Genomic DNA, 25945 nt, shown 5'->3' with positions numbered 1-25945 from the left:
AATTAACAGATCTAATCCATGTCAGCTAAATACATAGGAAGGTTAGATTCAGATCAAGTTGGAACAACTAAAAATTATAAAAGTGTCATACCCGATCCAGTCTGTTCGAACTCAAAGGGAAACTTAGCTTCTCACAATAAGCTCAGCTTGCTGCACAACCCTAACCAAAAGGCACCAATGGTCAATCTTTTATAGGGTTGTGAATGGGTCAGATGTTGGATATTGATATATAATGGATTCAATGTGGCTAATAGTGGGCTCTAACTCAGAGGAGAACAAAAACGCATACATTGAAATATAATAAAAATACATTAAATTTGGGATTTCCAAGTTCCCAATTCATTATTCTTCCTTCTCTTTTTATGTAGTTCTCCTCCCTCACTGCGCACAACCCCGATCCTAAATCCCCCCATCGGATTTGGTTCTAATATATGCATTGTCAAAATCCTACCTAATCAAATTTAGAGTTAAATTTAGATTCGGAATAAAAAAATTTGTTACAAGCATATTGAGATGCATCTAGCTCATATATGCCTTTTACATGCGACCTCATTGATGGATATCCATGAGATTCATATTTAGTTTTGGATCATAGCTGCATTGATATTCTATACATCCTAGTGTATCACATATAGGGGTGGCAAAACCTGACACGACCCGCCAACCCGCCTCTTAGGCGGGTTCGGGTTGGGCTTAAGCCAACCCGTTTAATAAACGGGTCAACCCGCCTAACCCGTTTATTAAACGGGTCAGGTTCGGGTTGGGGGTATGCCAACCCACCAACCCGGCTGACCGGTTTAATAAACGGGTTAGGCGGGCGGGTCAACCCGCTAACCCAACCCGTCGACCCGCCCACCAACCCGCCCGCTACCCGCCAACCCGTTTTCCCGACCCAACCCATTTATTAAACGGGTTGGCGGGTCATGTCGGGTTACCCGTTTATTAAATGGGTTGGGTTAGTGTTTGCCACCGCCGACCCGTTTAATAAACGGGTCGGGTTCGGGTTGAGGTATGCTGACACGCCAACCCGCCAACCCGACCCGATTGCCACCCCTAATCACATATCAAGTGTACCGGAACCAGATACATGTACAAAACTCGCCTCCAAAACCATAAAATGAAGTATTAAATGTTTAAAAAACTATCTAAATTTCTTGAGAAACGTCTACCATTTTACATAGAAACATGTTTTTATCATATTATAAATAAGTATCAAGTTCATTTCTATTATCATTTTTTCATACAAACAACAATTTCATTTTATAGAGACACTATTTGTATTAAGAAGAATAAATATTATAATTTACAAAAATCATTTTACAATAATGATTTATTTACATATCATGTTTAACCATTTTATTTATAGGTGTTTGAATAAAGATATATACTTCGTATCAACTTTTGAGAGACTCATACCATTTCTTTTAGAAACAATATCAATGTATATTAGAAACTCATATTGATATTTTTTAGAACGGTTTCAATACGCATTTCAAATAAAAATGTACCTAAAACATTTTAAACCCTATCATACATGTACTAGTATCGCATACCCGTACCTGTTTATGGAAACTATTGTTTGGATTCAGATGTAAAGTTATCTTCCAAATTCAAAATCTAATTATTTATCATGTAGTGTGTATTGTAAACAATCCAATTAAAATTGAAGGAAAATCATATTATTTCTATATTTAAATTGGATTTATATTAGAGCCAATTTGGATTCAAAGCAAAATCCAATATGATTGCAACTTTATGCATGTAAAGATCTTGTTTTTGGTTTTTTCTTACTGGATCCAGTATTAGCACATATTTTGAATTTGGATTCAATTCTACTTCACTCTTGAGTCCACTATTTGTAATGTAGTTTTGGGTTTGGATCTGACATGATTTGACCTATATCTAACTGTTTCCACCCCCTTGTGATAGAGTTGTAAGACCCTAATAGCACAGGCAAAAGCGACGACGGTAAGATTGAAGAGTGTGCATTGTTACGCTATAGATCACCAAGGTCACTTGCTATAAATCACAACCTCTTGTTCTTTGTTATGTTCTGCATTCCCAATTTTTTTGTGTGTATAAAAGTGACCTCTAAGTCCATATATAAATTCATCAAAGGGTGCTAGATGGGTTGTGCCCAAAGGAGAAATGCCCCTTCAATCTCAAGAGATGTCTCTTCATATACACTATTTTATGTCTTATATCTTAATTAGTTTACTTTTTCTTGTTTAACTGTTACATAACACATGACTTTTAACTTATAAGAGTCACAAACGTTGGAGTGGCCATTCGAACGGTTGTTTATAGCCACATGATCCTACATCTTTCACTTAGCCATAAAGGGGCCACTAGTGTTTAAAGCTTATTCACTTATTAGGTCTTAACATCGAAACACATTCTTGAATTATATTATTCACACAAATTTTATTGTGGATTTAGATACTCATCAATTAGACATATTTAAGTCGCATTTGACTCACATGTCTAGTAAAAACTTTCTTAGTAACTGACTTGGTTAGAGGATCGGCTATCATGTCACCTGAAGAAATATAACCAATTGCTATTTCATTATTCATAAGCATATTATAAACATATTATTGGTATTTAACTTCAATATGCTTACTCTTAGAGCTATAAAATTCTGTATGAATAATAACTTTGTTATTACAATAAATTTGAATTAGATCTTTTACAATATCTAATTTCAAAACATTTAGGAAGCGATTTATCCATGCACTAAATGTGGTTATCATGTTATAGGTTATATATTCAGCTTTTTGGATATGTTGTGCTATACACTCTTGACACCAAATGTGGCTATCATATTATAGGTTATATATTCAACTTTTTGGGTATATTGTGCCACACACCCTTGCTTTTTGCACGACCATACAATTGCTCCACCTCCTAAAGTAAATACATAACCATAGGTGGATTTTGCTTAATCTCTATCACCAACAAAATCTGCATCAGTATAACTCATGAGCCTTAGCCTATCTGCTTGATAGCATAACTTGAGTTCCTTAGATTCTTTTAGATATCTAAAGATTCTTTTCACTGCTTCCCAATGAAAAAGTCCATGATTGCTCTGTTATCTACTTACTAGACTCACAACAAAACTTAGATCTTGTCTAGTGCAAAGCATTGCATACACCAGACTTCCAATTAATTACCTTAGCATAAGGAACATCTAACCTCTATTGTTTATCTTTTGGACAATATTTTTTGCTTAGTCTTAAGTCTTTAACTTCATGAGCACCCTTTGCCTTTATGCTTTTCATTCTAAATCTCTTTAGAATATAATTAAGATATATTTTTTGACTTAGACATAAAAACCTTGATTTTTTATCTATTTAAGTTTTGATTCTAAGGATATATGAGGCTTCACTCATATCCTTTATTTCAAATTGAGAACTTAACGCATACTTAGTCTCATTTATCATGTCTATATCATTTATTGTAATTAGTATGACATCAACGTAGATGAACAAAATAGTAAACTTACTCTCACTTTTTTTGGCATATATGCAATGATCTAAATTATTTGCCTCATAACCCAACTTGGTTATGACCTTATGAAAAGTTAAGTATCACTGCCTAGGTGACTTCTTAAGTCCATACAAGGATTTATTCAACTTGTACCATTTACCTTCTTGACCTTCAATTTCAAAGCCTTCTGGTTGTTGCATAAATATAGTTTCTTTTAGTTCACCATTTAAGAAAGTTATTTTCACGTCTATTTGATATAGGTCAAGATCAAAATAAGCCACCAGTGCCAAAATAATGTGAATATAAGCTAATTTTGCTAGAGGAGAATACGTTTCTTTATAATCTATACCCTCATGTTGAGAATAAGCTTTTGCAACTAATTTTGCCTTGAACTTATCAATAGTTTCATCAACCTTATTTTTTTTTTAAACCTACTTACTACCAATTGCTTTGCAACCTTTAAGCAAAGTAGTTAGCTCCCAAACTCTATTCATTTCTATGAAATTTAACTCATCTTTCATTGATTTCATCAAATGCTAAGATTTATTAGAAGCAATTGCATCATTAAAACTTAAATTATCAAGGGTTTCATCCAAATTCATGGAGTATTATAGTTCTTTGTTCAAGAAAATGTAGTAATTACTAAGATATGAGAGAGAAGTTCTCGACCTTTTCTACCCAATTTTTGGTTGTAAAGATTGTTGGTCATTTACAATTGATTCAATATGCTCAAACTCTTGATTAGGTACCCCAGAATCATCTATGATATCAAGAGGGACACTATCATCCTCAGGATCAAACCCACCTTCTATACTTTTTAGGAATTCTACTTTCCTAGTTTCTATAAATATTTTTTCAAGATTATATAGTCTATAACCCTTTGATTCTTTTAGGTATCTTAGAAAAATACACTTAATAGTCAATTGCTATTTAACTTGCCCCTCATTTAACTAGGAAGCAATACATGTGCAAGTGACCCCTACATTCGTAAATGACTTAAATCTGACTTCCTGTCAGTTTACAACTCGCGAGGTATAAGTTCTATATTCTTAAAAAGAACTTTATTGAGAATTTACATAACAATGCTTATGACTTCTCCCCAATCTTCTTAGGAACGTTTGCATGTGCCAACATGGATCTTGTCATATCCATTAGAGTTCTATTCCTTCTCACTGCTATACCATTTTGTTGTGGTGTATAAGACATAGTTGTATGAGGAGTTATAGTATTATCCGTGCAGTAAGATTTAAACTCATCAGAGTTATATTCACCACCTCTATCAGATCTAATTGTTTAGATCTTTCTTCCTAATAACCCTTCAACTTTATATTTATATGTCTTAAACATTTCTAGAGTTTCAGAATTTCTATAAATTAGGTAGATATAACCATACCTAAAATAGTCATCCATGAATGTGATAAAATATAATTTTTTCATGCATTTTTACTGTTAAGAGCCCACATATATCAATATGTACTACAACAAACAGTTTAGATGCCCTACTTTTCTTAGAAAAAAGTTTTCTAGATATGCATGGTTCATATTGATCAAAATCTAGATTTTTGAGTGAAGGTAGTAACCCATATCCTTTTAATTTTATTTATGTTCGCATGCCCTTACCTTAAAATGTCATAAATATGCATCTACAATCATTGCACAATCAATATAACTAGAAATAATCATTGCATTATTCTTTAAAGGTGTTACATTAAAGCGAAAAAGACCATGGTCTACATCATAGTGACCCCTCAACTTCACATTTCCATATTTTTCAATTGTGACCGTATTGTCATGAAAACGGACTTCGAAGTTCTTTTTGACAAAGTTTGCTACAAAAAATAGATTCATTTTCATAGAAAGTACATATAATACATTTGTCAATAACAAACTGATCTCTCTTAATTGAAGCCTATAAGTTCCAATTCTGATCTCTCATAGTAGGTATTATTATCCATATATATCTTATGATCACCAAGATTAAGCTCATTCAATTACATAAGTCTCACTTTTGTCTTTGATTGTTGCGTCTTCCCTGAGTCTATCCACCATCTTAGGAGGTCACCATCAATGATTAGAGACTCAGATACTGTACATACAACTTAATGTTTTTCTGCAACCTGCTTTCCTAAATTTTCTTTTATTTATTTGTTTGCACAATTTTTCTTAAATGCCTTGATTTTCCATAAGAAAAGCAAGAACCCTTAATGGCTACTCTTGGGTTCTTATTTTGCACTCGACGCCCCTTAAAATTCTTTCTAAATTTCTTGAAGCATGGACCCTTATGCTTTATCCTTTGAGTAGGTTCATGGAAGCTGACTTGTGTATTCATGACTTCTCCTCATTTATCTTTATTTATATGGTTTTGCTAAAGAGCTAATTGCAGGAGAAGCTCAGTTAGGGTGAAGCTCTTCATGACAATTACAACAATTTTTCATGATGAAAAGAGGCTACTTAGGATGGTAGAGATTTGCATCATTTTTGAGATATCATTCTCAGCTATGGCCAGATCCTTAGTCATAACAAACATGCAATTTACATGGTCAACAACATTGTCAGACTCCTTCATCATGGATGAATTGTACTGCTTCAACAAAATTCAGATATGAGTTTATGAAGTCATATTATACTTCTTCTTAACAACCTCCATCATTTTCTTGCATAAATATGAGGAGAGTTATTCGAGCGAGTTGATCATCATCAATGAACTTGTTATATATCACTTTTCCTCTTCACTAGATTTGCTAGTTAGTAAAGGTTTTACATTGTTCAATATATGTAAGGTTTTATCGTGGGTTAACCGATATTCTGTCTTCCTCCTCAGCATTTAAAAATTTATGCTATTTAATTTCTCAATTTTGGATAACTCAACTATAATTATTTTGTTTGCTATTTTGACTAAAATAGAAAAATACCAGTGATTAAGTATTTATCAACTAGCAATTTATAACAATTTATTCTATAAAAATAAACATATTTAATTTTTTTATCACTATTCTAGTTTAAGCATGCAACAAAATCATAACATGTTTAAAAAATATGCTCAGAAACTTAAATTTTTGCTAACCTAAGCAAGTAACACACTTGGGTTGTTTTCTACAAAGCAGAACCACTTATCTGATAACTTTTAAGTTAAACAGAAAAGTTAGACCCTTTTCTGTAATATCAGAATAGTTTGAGCCCTCTCAGAACAAAATATTGGAAGTAAAGATTTTAATTCGCAAAAAATAAAAACTCTCTGGTTTAACAGAAAATTACAAACACTATTCTATAATTTTCAAAAACATAAGAGTCGGTTTCTGAATGAAACAACAATCAAACTGCTGATGATAGCAAAAATTCATTATTTAGGTTTGTTTATGGAAAAATCACAAAAATAACATTTTCTTTTCAATTTTAGAGGGCTTAGGATGGAATTTATAACAAAAACTAGAACTTGCTATGTAATATAACTTACAAAACTTGTAAAACAAGTTTTATTAAGAAAGAAGACAACAAAAATGGAAGAAGGGTCGACTATGAATCGTTACAATAGCTTCTTAGTATGAATCGTTTTTGTTTTCAACTGCTCAATGGTGGTTGCAAGCGACATAAGGCTGTCAACAGGTTGGATCCCGTCATCGATCCAATTTGGGTCAACTGGTTCTTATCGGATCTAACTGCCATATCCCATTAGTGCACCCTACCTCATGAATCCAAACCGGATGATATATTCAATTAATTACAATGGACACCCCACAACAGTCAAAACCCATTTACTAATTGAAAACCTTTCCATCTCCCACTACAAGTGCCCGGGTCGAGCTTCCTCTATCCGACCCACTAACCACACTCCTAATCCGCCAAAACGCAAAAATCATAAATATCGTTCATGTTTAGAAAATCTCTCGATTTCACCATTAGATTTTCAAAAACTGATATAATCCTCGTAAAAATGTGATATGTCTAGATGTCGCCTATTTTTTTAAAAATTTAACATGATATTACCACGATAATAAATTTTAATTTTTTAATTTTCATTATATCTGTATTTATTTATAAGTTTTGAAATTTAAAATACTTATATTTTCGAAAATAAATATAAATTCAATTTATCCCGATATTTTCTTCTGCCGAGAAAATCCCCAATAACGGGATTTGCAACTAGGTCAAAAAGTCCCGTGAGAGGGCAAATTCAGTAATTTACGCAAGATGTAAGGGTATTTCACTTAATTTTTGGGACACGTGTCATGAACGAATAGGCCTTCTACAGCCAACCGGCTTCCGGAAACGCGACACCAAGACCGGTTTGCCTATAAATACCTCTTCTTTTTTAGCCCTCTGATCATTTCTTCTCCTGCACGCTACGGAATCGTCTCTCTCGTCGGCACAGAGCCGTCTGCAATAATCTTCTCCTTCTCCCTCTCTCTATCCTTCTCCGGCGTGTTCGCTTCCTCCGATCTGCGTCGGTTTTCTGGCCGGAGATTTCCGATCGACTTCATCTCCTCATCGATTCATTTCTTCTGTGATGGGTTGATTCCGGCCGATCGGCCCATCTTGCGACGCGATTTCCAGGGTTTCTTGCTCAGAGAGAGGGTTTCGGTGCGTTAGATTCGAGATCGGGGCTTCCGACGGGGTTCTGGGGTTGTTTTGACGCGAAGACGATGTCTGCGGTGGCCGGAGATGTGGTCCGCCGGCCGTTGAACATGTCTTCCACGACCTCCTTCTACTCTTGTACTTGCTCTCATCGTCTGAAACATCTCGAGAAGTGGAATAGGCGTGGTAATCTTAGTTAATATTTGGTGTGAAAGTATGGAAAATATAATAGAGCTTTTAAATATTCAAATACTTTGATAGCTATTTCGAACAATATCGAGATATACGACAGAGGTTATAGGATATACTGGTGGTCTTGGATCCGTGGTGGTGGCGTCACGAGGGTTTTTGCTCTCCGTTCGCATTGCAAGTTTTGGATTTGTTCATTGGGCTTGCAAGTACTAGGAAGTTTCGCCAAGTAAGGGTTTCTTTTTTTCTTTTTTATGATTAGTTGTAATTCATTTCATTCGTCGTGATGAGGTTTGTGCTATTGATCTCCTTTGTTGTTATAATTCTTGGAACTCTTGATTTGGTTTCTCCTTTTTCTAGTTTTTAATTGTAGAAGTATTTTTTAGCTAATTTATTTTTCTGTTTAATTTAAGCATTTCTTGGACACGTGTTGTGGTTCGTTCTCTTATTCTTATTTGTTGCTATTTATCATGCTTATTTCAAACACGTGAATGGCCTTGCTACAATCAGTCATGTGGTCTTAAATCGTTCAAGGAGGATCTTGATCTTGATTATGCATCATTTTGGGTACGCTCATTATGCACCGGTGATACCGAAGCAATTGTAAACTGGTTTTCGGTTGTGTGACATGCCGAGATAGTATTTTCCTTAGCCTGAATAACAGGGGAAAATTCTTTGAAGTTTTGTACACTGTTGCTTACATGCTTTTCTCATGGTTGGGGCTTACATGTTTATATTTCTTTTTATTAGCGTCTCTAAAGTTTATTAACTCATTATAGTTAGGTGTTGTAATCAACTTCAAATTTCTCAATTAGTCATGTGGTGTTTGTCTATATTCATGATCTTATATCTCAATTTTGCCACTCCTGGATTTGGATAGAAGTTATTTAATATGGAGTAGGAGACATGATCTTGAGAAAAAAGGGTTGTAATTGCGTGCTGGAAATGTAATTTGTTTGTTAAAATGGTAACCCTTTGTTCTGTGTGAAAGCTTTGATTTACTGGAAGATATCTGCTCCCGAAAGGACTGTCCTTTAAATAGTGTTGTATATGGACAAACGAAATAAATATTATTGATTCCTCTTGCCGTTGGACTATGGAATTTGGAAGGTTAAGATGTAGATATTTTTTATGCATTAATTTTGCCACTCCTAGTTTGGAGTAGGAGGCATGAACTTGAGAAGAAAGGGTTGATTGTGTGCTGGAAGTGTAATTTATTTGTTAAAACGGTAATCATTAGTTCTCTGTAAAAGCTTGAACTACTTGAACCTATGTGATCCCAAAAGGGCTATCCTTTAAATAGTGTTTTATATTGACAAAATAAATAAAGCTCGTTAGTTCCTCTTACCATTGCACTATGGAGCTTGGAAGGTTAAGATGTAGATGTTCTTTATGCATTAATTTACTAGCATTAGTAATTTTTTGATCCCCTCTCTCCAATCCCTTTCCACTATTTTCCAGCATGATGCTGATTGCAAAGCTGACAGTGGGCAACTTAATTGTGAGGCATGTAGAAAAAGTAGCTTCTGTGGATTTGCTTAATTCTTCTTTTGAGTTGCAAAGCCTCCTCAAGAATTCTGATGAAATTTGTAACTAACTAAATCTGTGTAGAAACTCATCTCTTCTGGACCCTGTGCACCATTTTGAGTCACTGACAGTTGAACATAAGCCAAAGATTGACTGCATGTAAGATTCTCTATCATCAGATATCCATCCCTCAATACATATGTATTGCTCATGGCATTGTTGTGTGTAATGTTCAATCAGATCTTGATTCTGTAAAACAAGCTATTTGTGCATGCTTGCCGACATGGGGCGTTCACTTTAGGTGCACTTTTGTTGTTAAGGTTTCTTGGTTATGTGATATTCTTCACACTATGATCTGTATGTGTATGAATTGTTGGTCATCTATATATTCATATCATAGTCACCTGTATCGTTAAAGGTGATTTCTCGTTGAGGGTATTTCTGGGAGAGATTTTCAAAAGTTGATAAATTTCGGGAAAATATTGGGAGTTTAAGAATTTGAAAAAAATATAAATAACAAGAAAAAACTAATAAAATAATAAGTTTTGCATTAGTTTTCTTTAAAAAATATAAATAAACATGTTTCTAAGGTTTTTAAAACATAAAAGAAACAAAAAAATAATAAATGAAAACTTCAAATAAAAAAATATAATTTTCTCCAAAAAATATTGCGATAATATCACAATATTATCGTAATATTTTGTTTCTGGTGATATTTTGAAAATATTGTGATATATTCCTGATACTATCGGCTACCTTGAAATCGCCGATAATATCTCTATATTTTCAAAATATCAGCGATATCAGTGACAGTGATTCATATATTTTGTAGTCAAGGTTGTAGAATGTTTATAGTAACTGGTGTCATAATTATAAGAAAAATGTATTGTATCATAAAGTATTCTAGGAATTGTAAATTGCATAACATAATCCTAAAAGAACAAAAACAGAAGCTAAATAATGCAGTAAATATACAACATAATAGAGTCAACAAAGTCCATTATAAATAATTAAAATTCTAAAACACAATTGTAAAATTCAAAGTTCAATCCAATCTGAAATTGATCTACTCGATCATAATTCATGACATATTAAAAAAGCTTAATCTAATATAAAAAGTTCCTAATTTTCTAGTTATCGAGATGTAACTCTAAACACCCTAACCTTGAGACTAAACTACTTAATCTTGGGATGTAGATATTTTAAAAGTTCATAGAATCTGGAATGTCCTCTGATTGCTGGAGTGATGATGGGCCTTCATCAACCATTTCATCCTTGAAACCTAGTATGATTCTGGCAGCAGCTATGTGGGTTGTACTTTTGGTAGTACAAACATAATCTCAAATATAAGAAGACACCCATGATCATACAGAGTAGTCACTTCCTACATTATATTGTTTGAAATGATTGAACCCACCAACTCCATTGAGAACCTTGAACCAACAAACTTGACATTTTGGAAACTTTTTGTAGTGAACTACTTATCAATATTGAGTTCATTTATGTTTCTTTGCCTTTGTCCCTCCATTGATAAATTTAGATTTAAAAAGACAGAAACCATTATCTTGAAGAATCATACTATTGCTATCTCACTCTAAAAGTTTTAAAAACTAAGGAAAAAGTCATGAAATTAGTGAAGTTCATCTTCCTTTACTCAATGGTTGGAAATGAAATTCTTTTGACACGAAATCCTTATAAGATGAAAAACACGAGAAACTCCCAAATACCACTCTTAAAACTCTCAAATCTCACACACAAACCCTCTCAGATACGTTAAGGTGTGTTTGAGGATTAAAAAGAAACCCTTTGCATCTAAAAGGTTTGGCCAAATTTATCCAGACCTGTTAAAAATAATAAAAGAAAAAGTATCGGGAATAGGTAACTGCGGTCATATTGGTATTGTATAATACATACGATATAGGACCGAGTTTCAGGGTGTATCCAATCAGGTTTGGACCTATACAGTAACACATCATATGATACATTATGATACTTAAGATGGTTGTAGGACTGCAAGAATATGTTGCTAATACATATGACAAGGCCTTGTAAGATGCTGAGTGTTTTTTGAGCATGTAGTGAATTTTACTTTCATTAAGGCTCCAAGAGAACTTGGATCCAGCAGCATATGTTCAAAAGGATTCTGTGGGAATTTTATGTTTGATTATGCCTTGAGGCAAAAAAAGCAACATTAAATATTTGGCACTTCTTGGGTGAGGGGTGTGTGTGTTGGTTCTAAGTGGATATGAATGTGGGTGAAAATGAGTGTAGTTTTTACTTTTTTTTTATCAGGTATGGTACATTTTTTCTCCTTTTCTTTTGAAATCTTATTTTTCACTTTATCATCTTTTATGAGTGAAATGTTAGACTTTTAGAGATCTACTGGATGTAGTCTAAGAATGTGCGAATGGTTTTTTGATGTATCTATTCTTCTTAATTAAACACCATCTCTTAGATATCTTTTGTTTATATGTAGGTATATGCTGCCGTTGATGGCTTCCTTCATATCCTGCAATGCCTCGTATTCTGAAGGGTTTGGCCCTAAGTTAGACATGACTGTTCAATATGGCTCAAACAAATCACGTATGTGTGAGAATGAACATATTTGCAGCCATGCAGGAGAGACCTACGATGGAAAATCTTGTGAAGAACTAGAAGTCGTATCGGCAATAAGGGAAGACAATTTGGTATTTGAAGATCTTAGATCTGTCGTTAATAATATGCACATTGGAGATAATGTTAGTGAGGGATTAAGTTTTGCACACATGACAAAAGATGAATTTCTTTCTCAAACCGAAGAAATGGCTGGTGAGCACAAAGATCATGCAGAGAAAGCATCTGTTGCAACTGAGCATGATGCAAAGTCAGCATCAGTTTGTACCCTGCAAAGAGAATTAGGCAGGTCTGCAACATTTCCATGCTCACAAAAGTTGAATGCAATGAATATGATTGAGAAGGATGATGCACATGGTCAAAGCTCCCAAACAACAGATGTTCCAGTGTGTTCTCGTTCAAACTCGCTGCCAGTAAGGCTCTCTTTTACATTCTATACTTGCTGCCATATTTTCTTTTTCCCTCATTGTTTTGAAATTTTGTTTTTTCCTCGACCATTTCAAGATTGTTGTATTTGATTGGCCTGGCTGCCTGGCCACCTTGTGATTCTCATATACTGTGAACTAAGGTTCTGAATGCTGCACAGAAACCTAGAGATTTAGCATGTTCCATGTCCTTTTAGCCATTTCCACATGACATAGACCTAGAGTTGAGTATTGGAGTGGCCATGTCCAAGGCGCAGCTTTTGCTTCAATTAATGTTTTAACCTTTGTATACATGCGTGTTGTCAAGGGGAATTGTACATGGTTGAGAGTTACATTTAGCGCCAAATTAAAACCAATGAAACTAACCATGAAGTGCATGGAACTCTGATGAATAACAAGCAGTGAAGCAGCGCATGGTGGATTATAGGGGGCCAAGTTAGCCAACTGAACAGCCATTGAAAGAACGATCAACAGTCTATTACTGTTTAAATACTTTGGGTCTTGGTGGAACGTGTGGAGATTGTCTTCTAAATTTTGTTCAGCTTACTACAACTATGCTGTGATGTCTCTGTCAGAAACCCGTGTCGCCTTTGTTGTTAGGGATGGATGATCATACTTTTTATGACAATTGCGTTAAGAATGATTTCATGTTTACTTTAGCATATGCGATTTAAATGCCAAGAAAACAGACATTGACAGAAGTTGATGCTGTGTGTCGTGTGGGATTTAATTTCAGGCTTCTGTCAAGCTGGTCTCTGCAATGAAAGGTGGGCGTGAGCAACAAGGCGTTCTTCAAAAATCAAAACCCCGGGTAACATGGTCAGCAGATGTTGTTGATCCTCCGGTAACGTCCGTCTCCCATACTGTCAGAAACCAATCTCGGCCCAAAGCCAAGAAGGACAAGAAGCACAAGCATGGCAAAGGAAAGTCAACCCATGAAAGTAGTAATGGCAGGAAGCAGCATTCCAAGAGAAGCACTCTGCATTCAAGGTTCCAGACTCTTGTTAAATTCTTATATGGATTGAATAGATGTAATGTTGGAGTTCCTCATGTACATGTTCATGATTCTTTTTTCTTTTTTTTTCATTACAGGTTAGACATACCTGCACGCTCATCTGCTAATTCCCCTGCACCCTCACCTCCTGGGGATGGGATTCTGGTGGACAGGTTGGACGAGCCAAGAGTAGTTGGTTATGTCGACTGCATTTCTACTGGTCCAAATCCATTGGAGTTTGCAGTTGCTGCTACCCATGACAAATGTGGAAGCAGCTTCCTGAGGCAGGCATTAGGGAAAGTTCATTTTCCATTCACGGAGGCTACCTGAGAGAAGTCATTCTTCTGGTCATGCATGCATATATTCAAACTCTTCTATGAACTTTGCTTTATTTGCTGTCTGTTTTGTTGCTTTTGAAATCTGGGACTTGTATGCCTGAACACCGGGACATGTTTTTGCTTTATGAATGCACTCTAGTCTCTCATTTTGAAATATATTGTGGATCAGTGTTGGCACTGTTAGGGTTTCTAAGTGCTGGAAATTTTGGAGTATCATGATGCTTTAGGTGAAAAGCTGCACCACCACCTTTGAGTTGAAGACCCCTGGATCAAACACAGCTGACCCACAGGTGTCTGTAGCTTTCAGAGGTGGGCCATGTAAGTCAGGGTGGTCGTGGAGCCCCACCCTTCACCCGGGGTTTTCTTCTCGCTTCGTCAAGGGTTCCTCGTCATAAAAAAAAATATGATGCACATGGTTATGTATTGCATGAGTGTCGTCTCCCCATAGGTTGGGCTTAAGGTTACACATCTTTTTGGTATTATTACAAAAATAGAGAGAAGATTTACTTGCGCACTCTTGAGGAGAGTCCTGATGTTTTAGTTTTGGGTTTTCATAAATTTTGAAAATTTTGCTAGGGATTACATGTCGTTAGATGAATGTACTGTTCGTTGCTTAACCATAATCTTAATTAAGTATTCCACCTTTTTAAGAAGTGTTCACATGCAAAAAAATGTGGTTGCACGGGGGAAAAAAGACGGACCTTTTTATTATCCTAATTTTGGGAATTAATTTATATATAGTTAAAAGTGTGATTTAACTTTTAAGAAAACTAAATTGTTAGAGCAAGTTGGGCAATACAACTAGTTTAACGATAAAATTTACAAATGTTCCCTTCTGTGGTTTTTTTTCCAAAAGTGGTTTGACCAAAACAGACAGAGTAGCAAAGTTATTAAAGTTGCCCACAAGGGCTCTGTACACCTGGCTAGATGGGTCAACCTTCTTGGTGGACAAGGAGCCGAGGGGCTTTAACCTCTAGTCAGTCTGTAGGTAGGCGCCATTCTTTCTTGGGCCCCACCAGGGCTTCCCCTCAGTTAAATATCAGAACAATTAGTATGCAGAGGTAGTTTAGTGAAAATTTTGTTACAAAAAATGTTATATCGTTTTGTTTTTCGCATTAAGAGTGCTGAAATGCTTTTAAGGAGTATAATGCACATAAGAGAAAATTCTCATAAAAAGTTTAGTTAAATTTGACTTACCTAAACATGCCATAACAACATTTTATTTTTGCTTAAAATTTGTATAGTTAAAAATCACTTTTGTTGTTCACCCCTTTGTTAAGAGGGGCCGACATTATAAGAGCGTAGTTACAAATATTGGCAATGTTTTGCCATATTCGTAAAAACTAAACTAGAATCACCATTTTTAATGAACTTACAGGGGCCAACTAGTATAAGAGCAGTCATAAATATCTACAAGATATTCACAAAAAAACCAAACTTGCTTAATTATATTCTCCATTTTTAATGAAATTAACTTCCCTGAGAGAGAGAGAGAGAAAGAGAGAGAGAGAGAGAGAGAGAGAGAGAGAGAGGGAGAGAGAGAGTTGCCATACATCTGGGCATAGCCGTTTATCTATGTTCACACAGAATGCATGTCCATTTTTGGTTATTGAGCTACACAATCGGCTGGCGCAAAGCTTACATGAAGAAAATAGTGCTCATATCAAAAAGGAAAAAAAGAGTTGGTGGACGCTGTGATCTGAAAATGCTTTTCCTCTTTCAATGCATGTAATTTGCCACCTTGCTATGAAATCTCGTTGAGAATTTGCCCAAGTCGAGCTTCACGTTGTGTACTCTGCATTTATTTTGACGTAATCGTAGCTGAGATCGCAGCCCCATGCTCGACCACTGCCTTGACCTTTTCCTGTAACAGCACGGCATAAAAATTACAATACTACGTAAAAATTAACAGATCCATGCACGTACATACTGTTTGTTTATTTCTCTTTTAGGGCTCGTTTGCTTCATTTCCATGGAAGGGGCACTGAGTTTCTAAAAACTTCTGCCAGCTTAGCTTTCTCATGGAAGTTCTTTCCGTATGGGGAAGGTATGAAGGGATTCACATAAAACGAAGAAGTGGGAAACACCGAGGCCCACACTTGCCAGCATGGTGCTTTCCCATCTGTTTGCTTGGGTGTTTGTTTCATTCACCCAAGGTGGGAAACACCTGCCTGACTGGCATTTTCCTATGAAAATCATCTGAAGCAAACAAGCTGACTGTATTTTCTACAAGACATACCAATGGATACGTGAACATGAACTGTCCCATGTGTGTCTCCTGCGTGCTTAAGGTATGCACTAGCTGCTGCCCTGGTAGAAGATCAACTTGATTGTTAGGAAGCATGGAAACTATTGAATTTAGTAGCAAATAGGTACTTTTTATGACGACCAGGAGATGAACACAAGCATGAAGATTCAGGCTTGGTATTCACAGCTGGTATTTTAATATATTCAGAATTATTGAAAGTTTTGACCTGTCAAATGGCAGAGGCTGTCCTCCTTCCATCAGCAGAATTTCTCCCAGAGATATACGAAGCTCATAGGGGTTGAACAGGATCCCAGAATAGCCTACTGCACAAGCAATACGTCCCCAGTTTGGATCTCTCCCATATACTGCTGCCTGAGCAAAACAAATGCAGTACAAAGATAAGAGAGCCCTAGAGATAGCTAGAAGAATCCTTCACGAAGTTGTTTCAAAGTTACAGTAACCTTGACAAGGGAGGAAGATGCTACTGAGCGTGCTATCTTTGACGCATCAACTTCACTTTTGGCACCAGTTACAGTAACCTGTAAATATACTTATTAGTATGCATATCTTTAAGAAATTGAACAAAATGGACACATCCCATAACATCAGAGAAGGCTATGGATTATGCATTGGTGCTGGAAGCCCGTATTTTCTGTATGTTCTTGTATGAATGACAAGGGTGGATGTGTACAGGAAGTGAAAACATATACATTTTGACATAACCATATTTTGGTGAAGGTCTTCTTTCTAAACAATCGGCAAGACACAATTGTAGTATAAGATTCTTAAAATTATCTCCTGCTTAGAGTTCATTTGTCTAACTTGATCTTACAAAACTTAGAATCTCTTTGTTAGTGTTCTAACTTTCTGCAGATAAATTTGTTTGTAAAGTTTGCCCCGATATGCAGTCATAGACTTTCGTAGGTAATTACTGGAAGTAGCTTGAAGAAAATAAAACTGCAAAGTTATGCTTATCATTCAGTAGCTACTTGGGTTATACATCTGAATGACATGGTTGTGCCTTCTGGTCTTTCTTGATTGTAGTTAGATCTTCATATGATTATTGTTTCACGAAATTCTCCTTTTCTTCTTCTATATGGAACAGGAAATTATCCTTTTTTTCTTCTATGTGGAACAAGTTGGAGAGAAATATAAAAATGTATAGTCGGAGAATTACAAATATCAAATTTCCATTTGGTTAAAATGAATAGAGTGCAATCTTTAGCAGGAAAATGGATATATATTTGCTAGTCATTTATATGTACAATCTAGTTGAGATATGATGATACAAGTTGTTTTGACTCAATTTGATGTCATACATGTGTTCAACATACTCGATTTAGTAGGAATCAACCCTTAGACCATGTTTTCTTGATTGAAAAATCACGTTTCTTGAGTCTGGAAAATTTCATTCATTTACAGACAGACATTGATTATTCAACCGCCGGAAAACCTGCTCCTGTGTCAGAATCCGATGATCCGGATGCTGATCCCCACTAAATGGAGCATGTAAATCACATCCATGAGGCCGGTCCTACTTTTAAGGTGAAAAAAAGCAACTGCTAAGTCGTTTGTACATACAAATGAATGTAGCAAATATATATCTAGGAAAAATACTTGATTCTTTATACAAAAGAAATGTGCGGTCACAGGGACTCAGCAAAGTGGGTGCCGCACCAGCGTCGAGTCAACGCGATGCGACGTGGGTGCCACACCCACCTCGAGTCGACGCGACGCGGGTGCGGCACCCGGTGCGGTCAACCTGACCTTGGGTGCGTTGACCGCACCCAGGGTCATTTATGTCCAACTTTTGGACTATATATATATATATATATATATATATATATATATATATATATATATATTGCCGCACCCCCGCACCCAAGTTTTTTTAAAGTGTCGTACCCCCACCCCTGCTTGGTGTGTTAACGAAAGGTGTGGTTGATGATAATATAGATTGCACTCTTGTCACATCACATCTTCCAAGGAGTAGAAATAATGACCCCCATATCTTTGAGTAGATTTCTTAGCCAAACAATTTTAGTAGTTGTCGCCATCGCCTTGTGTATTCAACTTTAATGAAAAATAGAGACACTTTCTGTTGTTTCTTATATCTCCATGATATAAGTGATTTACTAAGAAATACATAATATCTTTTAGTAGAAATACGATCATTGGGGTTGTCACCCCAATCAGAGTCAGTATAAGCAATTAAATCAAGAGATGAAGATAAAAAAACCCTTTTGTCACTGTACCTTTTAGATATCTGACAATTTGCATGACTGCTGTCACGTGAACAGTAGTAGGTGCATGCTTAAATTGACTTGCACTGCGAACAACATGTACTATATCCGGCTTGGTGATGGATAAATAAGAGATCCAATCAACTAATGATAGGGAGTGGGATCCTCTAATAAAGTTCCATCGTTAGCCCTCACATTTGCATTGATCACCTCTGGAGTATCCACTATCTTTTCGTCTGTTAGACTGGATTTTGCAATTATATCTTATGCAAGCTTCATTTGGGAAAGCACATATTCCTTGGGGGAATATGCAACTTCAAACTAAAAAATACCTCAGACAACCAATGTCAGACATATCAAAATTTCTTTTAAGAATGTTTTTAATTTTTTCAATGCCTTTTTTTATCACTCCCGGTGATGATCATATCATCAACATATAATAATAACATAAGTATATTGTTTCATGAACTTTTCACAAAAAGAGCAGTGTCAATATAACAAGAAACAAAACCACTATCAATAACAACTCTACTAAATAGGTCATACCAAGTTTTTGGAGCATGTTTAAGACCATATAAAACATTTCTAAGTTTAAGGACTTTATCTTTTTCAATGTTACACCCAAGCGAAAGATCCATATAGACTTCTTTACAAAGGTCACCATTTAAAAACACATTTTTGACATCTAACTGATAGATAGGTCATCGTTTGATGGATGTTACAACAATCAAGGTCCTAACACTAATCCTCCAAGTGACATGGGCAAATGTATTTTTATAGTCAATACTATACTCCTGTGAGTACCTCTTAGCAACTAATCTAGCTTTATATATCTCAAAAGTTCTATCACTTTTTGTTTTGACTTTAAAGATCCATTTACAACTAATAGTTTTTTTTTTCCTATGGGTAATCTTACAACTTCCCACGTTTTAGCTTTATGAAGAGCATCTAATTCTAAGTTCATGACTTCTATTTAATGAGAATGTTGTTTAGCTTCATTGAAATTGAAAGGTTCATGGTAGGCATGGATCATCATTAGGCAAGCCCTATATTGTGGGGAAAAGGATTCGTAGGATACAAATTTATTGGGAGGCCTAGAGATCCTTTGAGTCATCCTAATTGATGGTTCTACTATGAGTTCTTCCAATGGTAAACCTTGTGAATATTTTTCAAAATCACTTTAACGAATTTCTCCCTCACGCCAAGTATACAATTCACCCTCGTTAGAGTTCTAATTAAGGGAGTTATCTCTATCATTAAGGGAATCATCCCTATCAATAGAGATCATAACATCCACACAATCATTATTATAATTAATTGTTACTTTGGTATCTTTCCTTGTCAACAGATCAAAAAGAAAAGAGTAATCTACTTCCTCCTTAAGTTCTCTTTGGTCAAAATTCAAATCCATTTTGATCTTCCAAGAAAGTCACATTTCTTGAAATATATAACTTGTTATTTTTTAAATCATGACATCTATATCCTTTTTGTTTTCACCATATCCAATGAAGGCACACTCCATGGTTTTTGGTGAAAGTTTATCATTTCCATGAAAAAGAATAAAACATTTGCAACAAAAAACTGTCAACCTTTTAAAATCCGGAGATATTTTGAATAAATTTTCAAATGGAGAAATATTCTTGAGAGAAGAAGGCATTCTATTAACAATATATATGGCGGTAAGCATTACTTCGGCCCAAAAACATTTGGGAACATTCTTGAAAATAAGGTTCTAGTTGTTTCGATAATAAGCTTATGTTTTCTCTCGACAAGACCATTTTGTTGAAGAGTTTTTGGGTAATATCTTTGATGGATACTTTCATTTTGTTTAAAATAATTTTGAAAATCATTTGACATATAAGCACCACCCAAATTTGATTGAAAGATAGATAATATTAGTTTGAAATTGATTTTTAATAAGATGTAAAATTCTTTAAAAATGGAGAAAACATCCAATTTAAACTTAAAAAAATATACCCAAGTGTATCTAGTACAATCATCAACAAAAATGATAATAGGAGTATCCCCCCTTTAACATGACCGATGCTAGTCCCCATCCAACCGAGTGCACAAACTCAAAAGCTTTTTGGAAATAAAATTACTATTAAAAAAGGGAAGGGAATGCATTTTTCAAATAATACAATCATTGCAAATGAAATTCTTTTCATTACAATTTTTTTCCAAAAATGGAAAGCAACACACTTTGAAGGCACTTGGGTGACCAATTCTTTTGTGCTAAGTGATACCATTCTTAAATTGAACATGATTACAAAAATATTTGGATAGTAAAGACAAAAAATCCATATAGCAGAGGTCTCCTCTCCTATGGCCTTGCCCAATTAACTTCCCAGACCAGAGATCCTACACAGAACAATTCATAGGTGAAAAAGAGACTATATAAACATGATCGAAAATTTGGGAAACCGAAAAAAGGTTTAAATTTAATTTTGGAATAACTCTAATTTTGGGAACATAAAATTCTTTTGATTTGCTTAAAACTTTTTCTAAGTTTCTAATTCCCTTGACTTCTAAGGATGTACCATCAACGAAAGAAATAAAATATTTAAATGAGTTGGTGCATTGTTCGAATAAAATGGAGGCATTAAGAGTCGTGAAAAGAAACACCCAAGTCAAGAATCCAAGAAGACATATCGAGAGAGGATGAGACCACGACATCAGATGTGGATGGAGTAGAGTTGGAGTTGGATTTCAAAAGTTGGGGAACTTCCATCAATTGAGCAATAGATTCTTTAATGTTTCAATCCTTCTTTGGCTCTTCATATGCTTTTGTTAGCTTTTCTCTAACGGAAGCTACATTTTTCTTAAGCTTGGGACAATCGAGTTTGATATGTCGCGGCTCAGTACAAAAGTGGCACACGATTTTCCTAGATCCTCTATTGTTATACCTCCCAAAATGAGGAGGTTTATATGTCTTCAAGTTATTTTCCGGTCTTGAAATGACATGAACTTCATCAACCTCTTTGGATATGGACAAGTGGGTCTCTTCTTGACATAGCTTGACAAAAGCTTCATTTAGAGGAGGTGGGGAAGTCCTATGAAGGATGACCAAATTTGCTCAAATTTTGGGAGAAGACTACGAAGGAATTGAAAAAAGTGTTTCTTCTTAATTTGATGATGTCTTAACTCAATAGTCTTTCACTTCCATTGGGGCTCAAGGAGAGCAAGCTCATCCCAAAAGGTGAAAGTGTGTTATAGTAATCATGCACATTCATATCTCTTTATTTGGTTGATCTCACCTTCTTTTACAAATAATATTGTCTTGCAAGATCTTTTTGGGTGTACATACCTGATAGAAATCATGGGTTCCTTCATTCATCCACAAGCAACTGCACAGAATGGAGAGAGAGAACGTGGCTGCTGCAAAAATCCCTAATCAGGGTATTCGGTTTTGCTTCTCTGATTAAATATACACAGATACAATAGTTAGGGTACGAAAATACCCATTACATGATATGTTAAAATTACATGCCATTAATGAGCATGTGTTTAAATAAAGTGAATTGGATCTGGATTTGTGAATGAAAGTGTCTTTTCACCCTCCCTCAAGTTGTACATGGTTTTGGACCATGAACAACTTACCTTTTAACATCCAAAATCTGTCATTGATAAGTCCCTTTGTAAACAAGTCAGCAACTTGATCAACGGTTCGTACGTATTTTGGTTCAATTTCATTCTCTTCGACCTTCTGTCTTACGAAATGTTAATCAATTTCAATATGTTTGGCATGACTGTGGTAGATAGGATTGAATGACATGTTGATAGCACTTTGATTGTCACACAAGAGAATGTTTTATTAATCGATTCTCCTATTTCTGTCAACATGTTTGATCCATGTTACTTCGGCTGTAGCAACTGCCATTGATCTATATTCAACTTCTGTGTTCGACCTGGCTATGGTCTTTTGTTTTCTATTGCTCCAGGAGACAAGATTTAGCTCAATGAAAACACAGTATCCTGAGACTGACCTACGCTCATCTGAATCTCCCGCCCAATCTGCATCTGTGTAAGTAAGAAGTTCATGCATGTGATGACCATGCATACTCTTTCTGTACAGAAGACCATCTCCAATAGTTCCCTTCAAATATCGAAGAATGCGTTTAACAACTTCCATATGCCCAATATGTGGTTCATGCATGAACTGAGATACCTGATTGACAAAATAGACAATGTCAGGCCGAGTGAAGGTAAGATACTGAAGCATTCCTACTATCCTATGATATCATACAGGATCCTCGTACAAATCTCCATCTTGGGAACTAAGTTTCTGATGAAGTACACCGGGTGTGCTTAGAGGCTTGCAATCTGTCGTACCTACCTTGCTAAGAACATCAACGATATACTTATGTTGAGTAAGCGTCATGCCTTCAGGAGTCCTGTCAACTTCTACTCCAAGAAAGTATCGCAGTTTACCAAGATCCTTCATCTTGAATCTATGGTTCAAAAGTTCTTTAACCTGTTCAATATGTTCATTAGAGTTACCTGTAATGACAATGTCATCAATATATATCAATAACAGGCTAACTATATTTTTGCATTTGAATATGAAAAGAGAATGGTCAAGAAGAGACCGACTAAAGCCATATTTTCCACTTTAAGAGAGAAACTGTCAAACCAAGATCGAGATGCCTGCTTCAGACCATATATAGCTCTCTTTAACCTGCACACGTATTCTTTAGAGTTCCTTTTTGTATACCTAGTGGGCTGCTCCATGTATATTTCTTCCTTCAGAGTTCCATGTAGAAACACATTTTTCACATCCAGTTGGTTGAGAGTCCTCTGGTGCTCAACAACCAATGCTAGTACGATGCAGATAGTGCCCATTTTCACGACCGGACTGAAGGTCTCATCATAGTCTTGTCCTTGCTCCTGTGTGAATCCTTTGGCAACCAACCTTGCCTTGTATCGCTCGATAGTACCATTTGGCTTATACTTTATCTTATAGACCCACTTTGACCCAACCACATTTCGATTGTGGTCTGGGAACAATATCCCAAGTGCCACACTCACGAAGAGCCTCCATTTCTTCGTTCATAGCTTCAATCCATCTCTTATAATTTATTGCTTGATAAAATGTTGTGGGTTGATCTTCCTTGCCCAAAGAGGTTAAGAAGAGTTGAAAATTCATCGTGAAGTTCTCATAACTAACCCACCTATCAATAGGATGTCGAGATCGGGTAGACCTTCTGTGAGTTGGTGATTGAATGGAAACAGAAGGAGAATTCTTCTCTTGATTAAAGCCGAGAGGTATCTCCTTCTCATGTCGAGAGTAAACAATGCCTTTATACCTTGCGGGGGCCAATAGTGGTTTAAAAATCACACTTTCCTGAGTCTTTTGCGCAACAGTAGATACAAATCCCTAATTTCTTTGATTACATTCAGAAGAACAAACACAAAAATTTGTTTCGTCAAACACAACATTTCTGGATATCTTGATGCGCTTGCTCACAGGATTATAGCATCAGTAGCCCCTTCTAATCATCAGCATACCCCACAAATCTGCACTTTAAGGCTTTATCCTGAAACTTGTGCTGCATTGAACTGTCAACATGAACATAACATACACACCCGAATACACGCAAATCATGATAATTTGGATGTACACCATGCAAAGAGAAATAGGGTGATTTGTTTTTCAAGATGTTTATGGGCAATCGATTTATGACATAGACTGTTGTATGAAAAGTCTTTGCCCAGAAAGTAACCGGAAGATTACTATCATGCATCATGCTCATTGCACTCTCGACAATATGGCGATGCTTCTGTTTAACAATCCCATTCTGTTGAGGTGTATGAGGGCAAGATACTTGTCTACTTATTTCATTTGTCTGGAGGAAATTAATAAAGTCATTTGAAGAGAATTCACCCCCTCCATCACATTGGAAACAAATAATATTCTCAGAGAATTGATTTTGAACAAAGGAATGAAAATTCCGAAAGAACTTAAGGTTTTAGATTTACTTTTCATAAAGAAGATCCATGTATATCGAGAATAACTATCAACAAAGATGAGGTAATATCTAGTGCCAGACATTGAAGGAACTGGAGTCGAACCTCAAACATCAGAACATATAATTTCAAATGGTCTTGAAGCTCTTTTATTGATGAAATGAAAAGGAAGAACATGACTCTTACACTGAAGACAACTAGAACATTTTTTATTATCGACACTTAAATTTAGACTTGACTTGGGAATAAGACTACTTGAAACAAACTTATCAATAAAGCGACTACTACAATGACCCAGACGACCATGCCAAAGATTTGACTCAATACATTCAGAAAGATTAAAAACACTCTCAGGAGGAACTGAAGATGATGATGTAAGCTTCAAGATGGAATCAACAGGTTGAACACGAGAGGAAGGATTCTCTTGGAACACGTACATATTCCCTTGACGTTTTCCTTCAGCGAACGTTTTCCTCGTGTGAAGGTCCTTAACACAAACAAAAAAAGGAGTAAACTCAATTGAAACATTAATGTCATCTACAAGTTTAGAGACAAACAATATTTTTTTGATATTAGGAGCATGAATGACATTTAAAAGAGCAAGAGAAGAGTTGGACATATGAATTACAGAATTTCTCATGTGCGAAATATAGTAGTGAGACCCATCTCCAGTGACTATACTATTTCTACCAACATAAAGAACAAAATTTAGGAGCTTACCACCATCACCAGTGACATGAGTGGCTGCACCCGAATCAACATACCAAGTGCCTTGATATTCATTTCAGCCAAAGCAGATAATAACCACTATTTGACTTCTCCACTATTTTTCAATGTATCTGTTCCCTTTCTTGTCTCCAATTGCTTTCCTCTATTTTGCGGGTTAAACCAACAATTTGCCTTTATGTGCCCCCTTTTGTTGCAGAGAAAGCAAGTAGGTATTGTCATTTGCCTTTGCCCATTGGGAGGAATATTGGGTGTAGGTAATATTCCACGACTTTTTTGTCCATTTCTTTCTTGACCCCCTTTTTCTCGAAAATCATACCTACCACGTCCTCGCCCATAGGCAACTCCTGTGGCAAGAACATCGTGTGCTCCAACATGAGCATGAGTATCTTCAAAAAATCCCTTAAAGGTCATCTCATACTGTAAAAGCTTGGCACGAAGATCTTCAAATGTAGGTAAATCTAGCAAACACAATAAAGAAGTAACCATCATATGATAATCCGATCCCAGCTCACTCAAAGTTTGTTGCACCATATCTTTGTCACTAACTGCACATCCCACAATGGCCAATTGATCTGTAATAGTCTTCATTTTGTTCAAGTACTTCATAATAA

The 25945-nt window shown here is 35.7% G+C and overlaps 2 protein-coding genes across 4 annotated transcripts in view; one reads left to right on the top strand and one right to left on the bottom strand.

Moving 5' to 3' along the window:
- The first annotated feature begins 7808 nt into the window (after positions 1-7808).
- LOC149828331 (uncharacterized) lies at positions 7809-14301 on the top strand. Of its 3 annotated transcripts, XM_090017519.1 has the most exons (6): positions 7815-8479; positions 9712-9756; positions 9862-9936; positions 12254-12803; positions 13552-13805; positions 13908-14301. In XM_090017519.1, the coding sequence occupies exons 2-6, from the start codon at positions 9713-9715 to the stop codon at positions 14137-14139; spliced, it is 1155 nt and encodes a 384-aa protein (XP_089873645.1). In that variant the 5' UTR covers positions 7815-8479; position 9712; the 3' UTR covers positions 14140-14301. The 3 variants fall into 3 exon arrangements, with proteins under 3 accessions (XP_089873647.1, XP_089873645.1, XP_089873646.1); XM_090017520.1 differs by lacking the exon at positions 9712-9756 and having other exon boundaries at positions 7817-8479; XM_090017521.1 differs by lacking the exons at positions 9712-9756; positions 9862-9936 and having other exon boundaries at positions 7809-8479.
- A 1266-nt stretch (positions 14302-15567) lies between these two features.
- Positions 15568-25945, bottom strand: part of LOC149828330 (arginine biosynthesis bifunctional protein ArgJ, chloroplastic-like) — a 33130-nt gene continuing 22752 nt past the window's right edge. The window contains exons 14-17 of the mRNA XM_090017518.1: positions 16857-16934; positions 16622-16767; positions 16387-16457; positions 15568-16011 (exon numbers count right to left, since the gene is read on the bottom strand). Of these exons, the coding sequence (XP_089873644.1) occupies positions 15929-16011; positions 16387-16457; positions 16622-16767; positions 16857-16934 (378 nt within the window). The 3' untranslated portion in view covers positions 15568-15928. The remainder of the gene's footprint in view (positions 16012-16386; positions 16458-16621; positions 16768-16856; positions 16935-25945) is intronic.

This window comes from Nuphar pumila, chromosome 9 (genome assembly GCF_984573655.1).
Source record: "Nuphar pumila chromosome 9, dmNupPumi1.hap1.1, whole genome shotgun sequence".
NCBI classification, from domain to species: Eukaryota; Viridiplantae; Streptophyta; class Magnoliopsida; order Nymphaeales; family Nymphaeaceae; genus Nuphar; species Nuphar pumila.
The sequence above is the reverse complement of the archived record's forward strand: the minus strand, read 5'-3'. Positions and strand labels throughout refer to the sequence as shown.

What these genes read in the sequence shown, in the direction of transcription:
- LOC149828331 (XM_090017519.1), top strand. Translation starts at nt 9,713, where the DNA reads ATGATGCTGATTGCAAAGCTGACAGTGGGCAACTTAATTGTGAG. An exon ending in CTCGTTCAAACTCGCTGCCA is followed by an intron (nt 12,804 to 13,551) that starts GTAAGGCTCTCT and finishes ATTTAATTTCAG; the next exon opens with GCTTCTGTCAAGCTGGTCTC. An exon ending in AGAAGCACTCTGCATTCAAG is followed by an intron (nt 13,806 to 13,907) that starts GTTCCAGACTCT and finishes TTTTCATTACAG; the next exon opens with GTTAGACATACCTGCACGCT.